General features: G+C 37.7%; 1 protein-coding gene across 1 annotated transcript in view; it reads left to right on the top strand.

Annotated features, from left to right (window-relative positions):
• AEBP2 (AE binding protein 2) overlaps positions 1-13,859 on the top strand; it is a 64,791-nt gene that overhangs the window by 16,431 nt on the left and 34,501 nt on the right. Inside the window, exon 2 of the mRNA XM_059402687.1 lies at positions 9,570-9,777. Coding sequence (XP_059258670.1) covers positions 9,570-9,777 — 208 coding nt within the window. The remainder of the gene's footprint in view (positions 1-9,569; positions 9,778-13,859) is intronic.

Consider the following 13,859-nt stretch of genomic DNA (forward strand, 5'->3'; position numbering starts at 1 on the left):
TATTTATTTGACAGAGAGAGATCACAAGTAGGCAGAGAGGCAGGCAGAGAGAGAGGAAGGGAGATTTTTTTTTTAAAAGATTTTATTTATTTATTTGACAGAGAGGGATCACAAATAGGCAGAGAGGCAGGCAGAGCGAGAGGGGGAAGCAGGCTCCCTGGGATCATGACCCGAGCCGAAGGCAGAGGTTTAGCCCACTGTGCCACCCAGGTGCCCCCCCCCATGAATTTTTTGTGTGGAACCCCAATGTCCAAGACATAGTGAAATGATATTTTATTAGTATTATTTTTTAGAAGTTCAAAAATTTTACATTAATTTATAAAGTAAGTCAGAACAGTAAAACTTAAGTGAATTTAAATTCAAAGTGCAGTTTAAAAATGAATGTTACAAGTTTATGTCCGTTTTAGTATTTAAACAAAATTTCCTCATTCTGTTTCCCTTTTTTTTTTAAAGATTTTATTTATTTATATGACAGAGAGAGATCACAAGTAGGCAAAGAGGCAGGGAGAGAGAGAGAGAGGAGGAAGCAGGCTCCCCGCCCAGCAGAGAGCCTGATGTGGGACTCGATCCCAGGACCCTGAGATCATGACCTGAGCTGAAGGCAGTGGCTTAACCCACTGAGCCACCCAGGCGCCCCTCCTTATTTTGTTTCTTTAATTCTTTTTTTTTTTTTTTTTTTGGTCATTCTCACCAAATGTTTTAAGCTTTTTTTTTTTTTTTTAAGAATTCATTTATTTGTCAGAGAGAGTGGGCACAAGCAGCAGGTAGAGCAGGCTGAGGGAGAAGCACACTCTGTCTGAGCAAGGAGGCAAGGAGCCTGATGCAGGACTCCATCCCAGGACCCTGGGATCATGAACTGAGCTTAACCCAGTTAGCCGACTAAGCCACCCAGGTGTCCTCAACAAATTTTTTTTTTTTTTTTTTTTAAGATTTTGTTTATTTGAGAGAGAGAGGCAGAGATAGCCAGAGAGAGCACAGTGAGAGAAAGCATGAGGGAGGAGCCACCCAGGTGCCCCTCTTTGTTTTATTTTGGCTGCTTAGTCTTGAAAATTTGATTTGCAGATATGGGCAACTTGTCTTTCAGTCTCCAGATACTACACTTCGTTCTACTGATCAAGAACTATGAAAGGGGATTACTAGTAGGGAAATTCTGTTTGAAAAATATCATTACTTAATGATCTGAACTGTCTTTATATCAGTAAAAATGCAGTAAAACTTTTTTTTTTTTTTAAAGATTTTATTTATTTATTTGACAGAGATCACAAGTAGGCAGAGAGGCAGGCAGAGAGAGATGGGGGAAGCTGGCTCCCCGCTGAGCAGAGAGCCTGATGTGGGGCTCTATCTAGGACCCTGAGATCATGACCTGAGCCGAAAGGCAGAGGCTTAACCCACTGAGCCACCCAGGCACCCCAAGCAGTAAAACTCTTAGTATTGTTCTATGTCAGCCCTTTAATTTGTTATTAGTTCCCTAGGAGGGGAGAGCATGTAGCAAATAACTGAGTCTTCTTGGAAGGTGTTTAATTGGGTAAGGCGTAAGGGTGTGATTTGCAGATCTAATTTTATGTAAATGGATATGTGGAGGCCTAAATTAGATATGCAGTACAGATCTCCAACTTTCCTAATCAATCACATATATATAGGAAATTATGATATTTAAAGTTTTATGAGTGACAAGAGTAAATTATACTTTTATTCAAATTATACATCCATGTACCTTCAGGCCCCTGTTTTCAACCCTCCTTTCAAGTTAGACATTTCAGGGGCATTTGGTGTCTCATTTGGTTAAGTTCTGCTTTTGGCTCAGGTCTTAATCCTAAGGTCTTGGGATCAAACCTTTTATTGGTCTCCCTGCTCAGTGGGGAGCCTGTTTCTCTCTCCCTCTGCCTGCTGTTCCCTGCTCATGCTCTCCCTGTCAAATAAATCTTAAAAAAAAAAAAAAAAGTTAGACATTTAAGTAACTTAGAAATTAGGAGCAGGGAGAAGAAAAGAACCCAAAGATACCATGGAAAATCCACAATATAAATGACTTTCCTCATAGGTAACTGAAAAGAAGACTCCTGATAAGGCTTCTACCCATTGGACCTCAGATTCAATTTCAAATTCAGCAGTTACACTCAGAATAAAATAAAAATATTCCATCTCAGGAACATAATCTTTCCAATCTGTTTTAGAGAGTCATTTAAGCTTTGATCCAGAACAGTGGTTCTCAGACCTTTTGCTTTTAAAAATCCATTTGTTTTCGGGACGCCTGGGTGGCTCAGTTGGTTGGACGACTGCCTTCGGCTCAGGTCATGATCCCGGAGTCCCGGGATCGAGTCCCACATCGGGCTCCCAGCTCATGGGGAGTCTGCTTCGCTCTCTGACCTTCTCCTCGCTCATGCTCTCTCTCACTGTCTCTCTCTCAAGTAAATAAATAAAATCTTAAAAAAAAAAAAAATCCATTTGTTTTCTTAAATGTTGAGGAATATAACTTAGATCTCAGTAAAGTTATTAAAGTTACTGAAAAAATAAAAAACTTTTGTTTATGTGGGTTATATTTGTCACTGTTACAGGAACAGAAATTAATACCAAGAACTTTAGAAACATTAATTTAAAAATGAACCAATTATATGTAACAAACAGTATTTTCTTTCTGTTTTTAAGGAGATTCCCTGCCCGGTGTGGGGCTTGAACTCATTACCCTTAGATCAAGAGTTGCATGCTGTACCACCTGAGCCAGCCAGGCACCCCTAAACAGTATTTTCTTTCTTTCTTTTTTTTTTTTTTTTTAATATTTTATTTATTTACCTGACAGAGATTACAAGTAGGCAGAGAGGCAGGCAGAGAGAGAGGAGGAAGCAGGCTCCCCGCCTGAGCAGAGAGCCCTATGCGAGGCTCGATCCCAGGACCTTGGGATCATGACCTGAGCCGAAGGTAGAGACTTAACCCACTGAGCCGCCCAGGCACCGCCTAAACAGTATTTTCTTACCATAGAATAACTTGTCCAGTTTAAAAAAAATTGAAGAATGATGTTTTATATCTAATGTCTTTAATACCTGGTATAACAGCTAGTTTTCATATCAACTTCTGCATTCAGTCTGTTGCAATGAATTGTTTGGTTGAACTATTTGAAGGCTATCTGGCCTCATGCAGATATTTAGTTGGAAAAGGAAGGCTATTTTTAATAGGCTTTTAAGGTTAATTTTATGTCTATTTGAGAAAAGGGATAGTGTTTTTTTTGTTTGTTTGTTTTGCAGTGTTTGCAATGTGGAATCTGAAACCAAATCAGTGAATTTTTCTTATTCTGTTACATGAAGAGCCTGATCTGTCCTCCATCATGACAATATAACATCCATGTATTGCTTCCTCTTTTCTTGTATCTTGTCATTCAGCAAGCTTTACTTTTCAGTGTTGGCAGCCCTTTCAGCTGTGGTCATATCCACCACACAGATGTTTTGCTCGACAGTAATTTGAGTTCTCAAAGAAGGGTCTATTATATGTATGAGTGACTTGGCCCTTGAATTCTCAGAGGAAGTCATTTTCATAAAATCTGTGTACTTTAGATGTTGGGGTAAAAACGTCTGGTGTGCCAGGTAGTTTCTTTTTTCTTTTCTTTTTTTTTTTTTTTTAAAGATTTTATTTATTTATTTGTCAGAGAGCGAGCGAGAGCGAGCATAGGCAGACAGAGTGGAAGGCAGAGTCAGAGGGAGAAGCAGGCTCCCTGCGGAGCAAGGAGCCTGATGCGGGACTCGATCCCAGGATGCTGGGATCATGACCTGAGCCGAAGGCAGCTGCTTAACCAACTGAGCCACCCAGGCGTCCCCAGGTAGTTTCTTAACAAGAGGAAAAGAGCCCATGGAAAAGAGGGAAAAGGGAATGTTGTTAGGTTGAAAATGTCTGATGTCCTTCTCTAAATATTGCATTTGAATTTCTAACAGCATGTGCTCTTTGAAACTTAGGGATTATCTGTTGTCACAGGGTGTGCATGTGTGTCTGTGAGTGTGTTTTTGTGTATGCTTTAGTTTATCATTTTGCAATGGGAGACACTTCCTTGCATAGTCTGATCGGTCTTACTTGGGTAATAATGGTAAAAGATCTTTTAGAATTTTACTACTTACACTGTGGTAGCAGGAGTATCAACAGGTACCTGCTTGTTAAAAATACAGTATCTCAGGTCCTACCCCCAAATCTACAACATCAGTATCTGCATTTGCTAAGATGCCAGGTAATACATAGAATACCGAGAAACACTGCTTTAGAATTACTGTAATTACCTGAATAAGAGTGCTTTTTCTGGCGTTGGTTTTTGTCCAAATACTTTTGTTTTACAGAATCAATAGGTATTCATTGGGAAGGAGAACTGAATGAAAAATTTTAATGTAATATTTACTATCCTAGGAATATTACAGAATAAGTGGAAGGAATGTGCCCTTCTAGTTCAGATCATCTTTTTTTTTTTTAAATTTTTTATTTTTTATAAACACATATTTTTATCCCCAGGGGTACAGGTTTGTGAATCACCAGGTTTACACACTTCACAGCACTCACCAAAGCACACACCCTCCCCAATGTCCATAATCCCACCCCCTTCTCCCAACCCCCTCCCCCCAGCAACCCTCAGTTTGTTTTGTGAGATTAAGAGTCACTTATGGTTTGTCTCCCTCCCAATTCCATCTTGTTTCATTGATTCTTCTTCTACCCACTTAAGCCCCCATGTTGCATCACCACTTCCTCATATCAGGGAGATCATATGATAGTTGTCTTTCTCTGCTTGACTTATTTCGCTAAGCATGATACGCTCTAGTTCCATCCATGTTGTCGCAAATGGCAAGATTTCATTTCTTTTGATGGCTGCATAGTATTCCATTGTGTATATATACCACATCTTCTTGATCCATTCATCTGTTGATGGACATCTAGGTTCTTTCCATAGTTTGGCTATTGTGGACATTGCTGCTATAAACATTCGGGTGCACGTGCCCCTTTGGATCACTACGTTTGTATCTTTAGGGTAAATACCCAGTAGTGCAATTGCTGGGTCATAGGGCAGTTCTATTTTCAACATTTTGAGGAACCTCCATGCTGTTTTCCAGAGTGGCTGCACCAGCTTGCATTCCCACCAACAGTGTAGGAGGGTTCCCCTTTCTCTGCATCCTCACCAGCATCTGTCATTTCCTGACTTGTTTATTTTAGCCATTCTGACTGGTGTGAGGTGATACCTCATAGTGGTTTTGATTTGTATTTCCCTGATGCCGAGTGATATGGAGCACTTTTTTATGTGTCTGTTGGTCATCTGGATGTCTTCTTTGCAGAAATGTCTGTTCATGTCCTCTGTCCATTTCTTGATTGGATTATTTGTTCTTTGGGTGTTGAGTTTGCTAAGTTCTTTATAGATTTTGGGCACTAGTCCTTTATCTGATATGTCGTTTGCAAATACCTTCTCCCATTCTGTCAGTTGTCTTTTGATTTTGTTAACTGTTTCCTTTGCTGTGCAAAAGCTTTTGATCTTGATGAAATCCCAATAGTTCATTTTTGCCTAGTTCAGATCATCTTGATATCTTACTGTTACAGGAAGGAGGAGAACATTTTTCTGTGACATCTGTGTCTAGCTCAGTGTCCTGTCAAAATTGAAGTTAACTGTACCTTATCTTCTGTGCTTTTCTGCCTCAGGACTGTTGCCTTTATCAGTCTTAGGAATGGAGAGAACCGCTGATTCCAGCATGGGTCTGGGGCCAAAAGGGAACCTGGAGGCTTAGGATTTGGGCACTTCCTAGAAGTTGGAGAAAACCTAAGAGGGACTATATGGCAGGACTCCATTTGGCCCTGCTACGGAATGGGAGACTCTGGGTATGCTGCATATGTGTGACGGTCTCTCTCTCTCTCTCTTTTTTTTTTAAGATTTTATTTATTTGTCAGAGAGAGAGAGGGAGAGAGAGTGAACACAGGCAGACAGAATGGCAGGCAGAGGCAGAGGGAGAAGCAGACTCCCTGCCCAGCAAGGAGCCGGATGTGGGACTCGATCCCAGGACGCTGGGATCATGACCCGAGCCGAAGGCAGCTGCTCAACCAACTGAGCCACACAGGCCTCCCTGTGTGACAGTCTCTTGATCAAGTCTTCTAGGGCCTGGGACCTGTCTCTTACTTCCTCTGCCGTTGCATTTGCAGCTTAGTTGACATTGATGGACACAATTCATGCTCTTAACATCAGCATTATGCCATCTTTTTATGAGGATCTGTATCTACATGAAGTACTGTGTTTCAAGTGAAAGATACTGCACATAGACTAATTACCTAGTGCTTAGTGTTTATGGATATTTGGACTTACAAGGTTCCCCTTCTATGGTAAAATTAATAAGCAAAAAAAGTACACTAAGCACTTTCTTATATAAGACTATAAGATAGTCTTATATTGCTAGTTGGATATATTAAGTAATATATAATATAATATATATTATAGTAAGTAGAGTCTCTTGACCTTTACTTTATCTAATTTAAGGAGAAAATTGGTTTCATTTTCTTTTTTTTTTATTTTATTAAGATTTTGGTTGATAGATTGATTGATTTGACACACAGGGAGAGATCACACATAGGCAAAGAGGCAGGCAGAGAGAGAGGGAAGCAGGCTCCCTGATGAGCAGAGAGCCCGATGTAGGGCTCGATCCCAGGACCCTGAGATCATGACCTGAGCCGATGGCAAGGCTTAATCTACTGAGCTACCTAGGCTCCCCAAAGAGTTTTTTTTATTTATTTGAGAGAGAGCATGAGAGGGGGAAGGACAGAGGGAGAAGCAGACCCCTGCTGAACAGGGAGCCTTATTTGGGGCTTGGTTCTGGAACTCCAGTATCGTGACCTGAGCTGAAGATAGTCACTCTGGTTTCATTTTCAACTAATTTTGGACTTTTACTTAAAAGCAGTACAGGTATGCGATTAACAATTATTCAGAAGGTGTATATAGTGAAAGTTCTCTCCTACTGACCCTCCCTTCCCTCCTCCAAAAAAACATAGATAGTGTTTGTGTATCCTTTAAAAGAAGTTTTGCCTTTAGAAGATAGCTGTGTCTATATCTCCCTCCCTGATTTAGGTATGGAAATTAGAGCATTACTACTCTGCATTTGTGTGTGTGTGTGTGTGTTTATACTTTGCTATACTTTAGAGATTATATCAGAAGAGGTCACGGATATTTATTTCTTTCCCTAAGATTGTTTATAAATTGAGTGGTTTGGTGGTTCACTTAAAACTATTAATATTTTATTTGCCTTTGGTTTACAGAAGTATTGAGTTTTATAGTCAAAATGTTTTAAAATACATGAAACAAACAGTAAGAAAAATATTAAGGGCCTCAGGAAAATTGAAATTTCTAAGGCTTGTGCTCGCTTCGGCAGCACATATACTGAAATTTCTACAGCTCAAATTAAAGTACACATTTCAGTGTAGAAAAACTGACATACAGTTTATGCAAAAAACAAAAAATATGAATAAATGTTCAGGTATTCAAGAGGTGATTTGCATTTGAGAGTTTAATAGAGATTATAAAGGGGAAATAAAAAACCCTAATCTCTATACCCAGTGTGGGGCTGAAATTTACAACCCTGAGATCAAGAGTCACATGCTCTACTGATTGAACCAGCCAGGTACCCCAAGATTACAGAGTTTTAAAATAAGTTTTAGAGTTTACATTTGGAATATATATATTGACTGGTAGATAGCCAGATGAACTTATGTGAACATTCTTTAAAGTAAAATCTGAGATATTTTTCATGTCTTAAGCAACCTACAGAAACATTTTTGGTAGTTACTTTATTTTATTTATTTATTTTTAAAGATTTTATTTATTTGAGAGAGAGAGCGTGCACATGAGGCAGGCGGGGGGAGCAGAGGGAGAAGCAGACTCCTTGCTAAGTAGGGAGCTGGATGCTGGTACTTGATCCTCCAGGGACTCCAGGATCATGACCTGAGCTGAAGGCAGTCATTTAACCAGCTGAGCCACCCAGTGCCCTTGCTAGTTTTTTTTAAATGGGTGCATAGGGTGTAGATACAAATCATTATTAAGCTTCCTTAATGAGGAGGTGGGGGGAAACAAAAGAGAAGCTTACTTAGTAAGTTAAAATTTATTTTGACTTTTACATATCAGCAAATAAGTTTGGTTGTAGGTGAATGTTCTTATTTTTAGAAGGTGTATGCTGAAATAATTGTGGCTGAAGTATCATGTTGCAACCTGCAGATGATTGAGGGGGGAAAATACAGCAAATAGGACAAAATGAAAATTGTCAAGTTCAGATTTAGATATACTTTTCTGTGTCATTGAAATTTTCTGTAATAACTTTGGAGTAGGGAAGCATACCCCTTAAAAGTTAATAGAACTTTCATAATTTTTGTTACTTAAATTGTAAGTAGATACATAGCTTTTGATGGATTTTAACCTGCAAACATTCTTACTGTTGACCCTTCTGTGTTTGAAACTATTTTCCTATAGTTTCTGTATTGGGAAGATACTAAAATGAAAAATTTTTTTAATGAATTGCTTTTAATTAAACAAGTATGTTTGTGCATTTATGTTAGAAAAAAGAATGAGCACAAGGGAAGGGGCAAAGGGAGAGAACCCCAAGCAGGCTCTGCATAGCATGGAGCCTGATGTGGGGTTTGCTCTCATAGCCCTGAGATCATGACATCTGAGCCAAGTTGGATGCTTAACCGACTGAGCCACCGGGACCTCTAAAGATTCCCTTTTAAGATTTTATTTACTTATTTGATGAGTCACATACTCTATTGACTGAGCCAGCGAGCTTCCCCTAAACTGATTGCTTTTAAAAGGGAGGCAAAAGTGTGTTACATTTTATTAAGATATGGAACTTTGGGCGTTCAGAATTACTTCTATTACTCTATTTCTACTAATATGTGATTTTCTTTAAAAAAAAAAAAAAATTGAGGGCCAGGCAAAGACATTTTATTTGGACTTCAGTAAAATCAGGGAAACTTCGCTTGGACCCAGTTTTCTCTCTTCTTCTCGTTTATTTATTTATTTATTTAAAAGATTTTATTTATTTGTCAGAGAGAGAGAGTACAAACAGGGGGAATGGCAAGCAGAAGTAGGCTGAGGGAAAAGCAGGCTCCCTGCTGATCAAGGAGCCTAGTGGGGGACTTGATCCCAGGAGTCTGGGATCATGACCTCAGTGGAAGGCGGATGCTTAACTGACTGAGCCGCCCAGGTGTCCCTGGTTTTTATATTTAAAAGAGAAAATACAGCACAGTTTTCCAAACTTCTTTGAGATGGAGAGAGGTGGGCTGTGTGGACAAGCAGTTGAATCCTCAGATTAGTGAATAGAGGAAAAGGTTTTGGATTAACAAGTGATTTACAGAACTGTAAAGATACTCTTGGTTCTCAGTTATTTATAGCTGGAAACTATTACTTGATTTGTACTTTATTGCCAACTAAATAATTTCAAATCAGTGTTGTTTTCTAATAGAAAATATGGTTAGTATGCTTTGTATGGAGCAGAATGTTAAGTAGTAATCTTAATCAAGTATTTATAAGATCATATTCATGTTAGTGAATTTCTAGGAATAACACAGCCTTTTTTCTTCTTTTGTAGCATAAGCAGTACTATAATGGATGTAGACAGCACAATATCCAGTGGGCGTTCAACTCCAGCAATGATGAATGGACAAGGAAGCACTACTTCTTCAAGCAAAAATATTGCCTATAATTGTTGTTGGGACCAGTGCCAGGCTTGCTTCAACTCTAGTCCAGATCTGGCAGATCACATCCGTTCCATACATGTAGATGGTCAGCGAGGAGGGGTTGGTTTTGTCATTTCTTTTTTTCACTCCCTGTTTTCATTAGTTTTATTAATTTATAATTGCTAGTTAGGCTTTTTTTCTCAAAGTAATTTTGGATTGTTTTTACACAGGCTTTATTTTTTCACAACTTTTTTCTTTTATTTCCCACATACTTGATGGAATCAAATAGAGAACATATGTGTTGGATTTTAATTTGCCTTTAGACAAAATTAGACTTTCTAAAATATAGTGGGAAGAAATTCTATTTTCTAAAATATAGTGGTAATATTAGACTTTCTAATATATAGTGGGAATATAATAAACGAATGCCACCTATTCTAAGTTACTGATGTTTTAAGTTGAGGACATTTAGGAGTTGGCACTGTCTAGGATTTCTTTTGTTAGAGTGGTCCTAAATGATCTCTGATGCTGAAATTAACTGGAGAGATTATTGGTACCAGGATTAATATATACAGTTCTGTTAAATGACACCTTGCGTTCGTATTTGTGAATGAGAACTGATCATCTTTTCCCAGGTTTTAACAGAGCTGACTTAGATAGAAATGATTAGTGAGAATTGACCTATTCCCTTTTAGGAATGCATTTAATTGTGTCCGTTTATATAATTTTTATTGGATAGTGAATTAAGAGCTAAATAAATTAGGTGAGTCAAAGTATAATGGATCAAAGTATTATAATGTTCCTTAAAATTTTTTTCAACTTTACTAGGTTTGTCTTGAATAGTTACCACACTTTTAAGTGCATTTTCCAGAAATTAATGCCACATTGTAAGTACAGATAAGCTTTAGGCCACATAATTTCCTATCAATCTGCCACCACTATTGAGATAATACTGATATTAAAATGGTTAAGATCATTATGGTTTAAGAAAGTGGGTAACTATTTCCAAGGTTGCATTGATTGATCTTTTTTTAAAAAAACATGCAACCATATAAGCATGTCTTCAACATTTTAACAGGTGATATTTGTGCGTTGGAATTTCTTTTAAGAAATCTTTGCCTTTGTCACAATATGTTGTAATGTGTCAGCAGTCTTTTGACTACATGTATTTGATAAGTAAAGATTTGTCTTAGTAGATTTGATTTTGATGACAGATGGTATATTAATGAACTTTGCCCATCATATGGTATTTTCACTTTCTAACACAGCCCAGCTCAATGGTTAGGTTACTTTTCTAATAATCTTTTCCCTTCTCTCATATTTCAGATTTTTAGGGTGAACTGTCAACCAAGTTGGTTTCCTAGTTATTACAGAGTTGCCTTTTGTGAGTCAGTGCTTGATGTCACTTGGAATATATCAGTAAGATAGCCTTTTGAGCCATAGCATGATGCTTTTTTAGTTACTCAACTTAGCAACTATATATAGGATCATCAGAGTGTAGATTACTGGGCTTCTCTTAGTGGGTGTGGGAGAATTTCACATTTATAATTGTTGGATCCTACATGTTGAGGAGTGTTGTACAGCCTTATGAGAAAGTTTTTTAGCCTTTTAAGGATCTGTAGAAAAAATAGAGGTGCAGACTTTATCATGTAATCACTGCAGGTGTATTTACTTAATTGATATCAAAGAGCTAGGCATGAAGTCTTGGTATTTCTATTAGTATAAACTTGCTGAAATGAATCTCCCCGCCCCCCATGTCATTTCTTGAATGCATATTCATAAATTACTTTATTGTAAGATTGGCTAATTTTAGGATTAATGCTGTTTTGACCACAGAAAGGAGCCCTGATCCTTGAAGGACATTAATTGCTGAACTATAAATGTTAAAGAATCAGAGGAATGGAGAAAATATGTTGAAATCACTTTTTACATACCACTCACTGGTACATAGACTAAGCTTTCAGAATGAAAGTATGAATGAAACTTTGAAATCTATACACAACTATGTAACAGGAAATCTTGATCTGGTTTTGTGCTTAAAATAGAGTGGGTGTCGGTTGGGACTTTTTTTTTTTTGAATGGCCTCTTTGAAGGGAACTTTAAAAGAGGCGTTAAGTACATTCATATTGTTGTACAACCATCGTCACTATCCATTTCCAGAATTTTTTCAGTATCTCAAAACTGAAATCTGTACCCATTTAACAAGAGCTCCCTAATCCTTTCTTTCCCCAGCAACTAGTAACCACTATTCTACTTTCTGTCTTCATAACTATGGCTGTGCTAGATATCTTATATATATGTAATTCAGCTGATTTTCATGACACAATTTTAGTTTTTTAGATTTCTTATTTCTCTTCTTTCTACCCCAAGTGTTAAACTGTCTTGATGGAACAGAAACAAATGAGGAAAAAATTGGTACCTCTAGAGGATTTTATGCTTCTAATTATTAAGATGAGTTTTATTGGAGCAGTAAGTTAGCAAGATCTAAATACTATATTATTCCTGTTCTTTTTCTCATCCCATTCTAATTGTCACCCTGGGAAAATAAAGCCATTAAGTAACAGCTTAGAAACTTCTTTCCCTCCCTTTAAGCTTTTTATGTTGCTGTGTCACATGATTGTAATGATATTTGGAGGCTGAAATTGGGTAGAGTTTAGCTTTTCCTGATCTTTTCATATATCAAAGTGAGTATATTCTATTTCAAAAGTTTAACTAACCCTTTAAATACCAAATTATGAATGTAACTTTTATTTATTTATTTTTTTAAGATTATTTATTTGGTGGTGGGGGCACGGGGAGCAGGAGAGAGAGTCTCAGACTGTGCTGAGCACAGAGCCCGACCAGGGCCTCAATCTCAAAACCCTGAGATCACTACCTGAGCCAAAACCAAGAGTCGGATACCTAACTTACTGAGCCCTTCAAGCACCCCAAATGTACCTTTTCATAAGAACACTTAAAGTGTGTGTGGGGGGAAGAACGCTTAAAAGTGTTTGTTCCTATTTAACATACAAAAACAAAGAAGCAAAGGAAAAAACACCCTTTTTTTCTTAGGGATAGTAGAATTGTGTTCTTGGGTCCATACTTCTATGTATGACTGGATTTCAAAGACTAGACTGAGCTATTTTACTAACCAGTATTCCTAATTCCAGTGTCCTCTTAATATCCACTGAAGTCTTGGTATGGGGGAAACTTCATCTTGTAGGATTTCAGTGGTTCATTAACATCCATTAGTGTTCTGTTCTTTCTGTTTTAACTGTTTCTCACTTTAAAAGAGTTGCCAGAAAGAAATCTGTTTGTTTCTTGATGTAGGAGTTATTTTACATGTGTCATTTGATTAAGTTCATGTTTGTATATGTTCTTGGGTATTTGAGGGCAGAGGGCCCAAGGGAGATTTGGGGGGGAGGGATGATATTCAAAAACTTGAATAAGGTCATTTACCTCTGTATGCTATGTAAAAATGACATTTATAGACACTCATGGTTAAATTGGAATGCCCTAGGAAGTGAAATCATTAGGAGGTCACTTTGAGTTTTGATTGCCTATCTGGTATCTTCAAACAACATGAAATTGGTCATATATTTTGTAATAAAGGAGAAATACTTAATTCTTATAATTTGAGTGTTCTATTAAACATTATTGTCCTCTGTTTTATTAAATATCTTTTAACGGTGAAAATTGAAAATGTTCATTTAGTGTAGCTAAAAATTATAGCTGTCATTTTAGTTCTTGGAAGAGCAAACTGATTTGAGACAAAATAATTATATATAAAAATACCTTATTTCTCTTCTTTTTTTTCCACATCTTATAAAAGAGTAAGCTGTTTTTTTTTTTCTCAGAAATATTAAAGTTTAAGGGATCCATGAAATCATCCAACCCCTTCCTGACTTTAGATGGTGTATCTTGTGCTTTATATAAAATCTTCGGTATCATCTTACTGCAAAAGGAATCTAATTCCTTGGTAAACCATCCCCTTTCCCCACCCCTGCATATAAATTATATTGCCTACTGGCTCAGATTTTTTTTTTTAAAGATTTTATTTATTTATTTGACAGACAGAGATCACAAGTAGGCAGAGAGGCCGGTAGAAAGAGAGAGAGGAGGAAGCAGGCTCTCCACGGAGCGGACAGCCCGATGTGGGGCTCGATCCCAGGACCCTGGGATCATGACCTGAGCCGAAGGCAGAGGCTTTAACCCACTGAGCC

This window comes from Mustela nigripes, chromosome 6 (assembly GCF_022355385.1).
Source record: "Mustela nigripes isolate SB6536 chromosome 6, MUSNIG.SB6536, whole genome shotgun sequence".
Classification (NCBI taxonomy): domain Eukaryota; kingdom Metazoa; phylum Chordata; class Mammalia; order Carnivora; family Mustelidae; genus Mustela; species Mustela nigripes.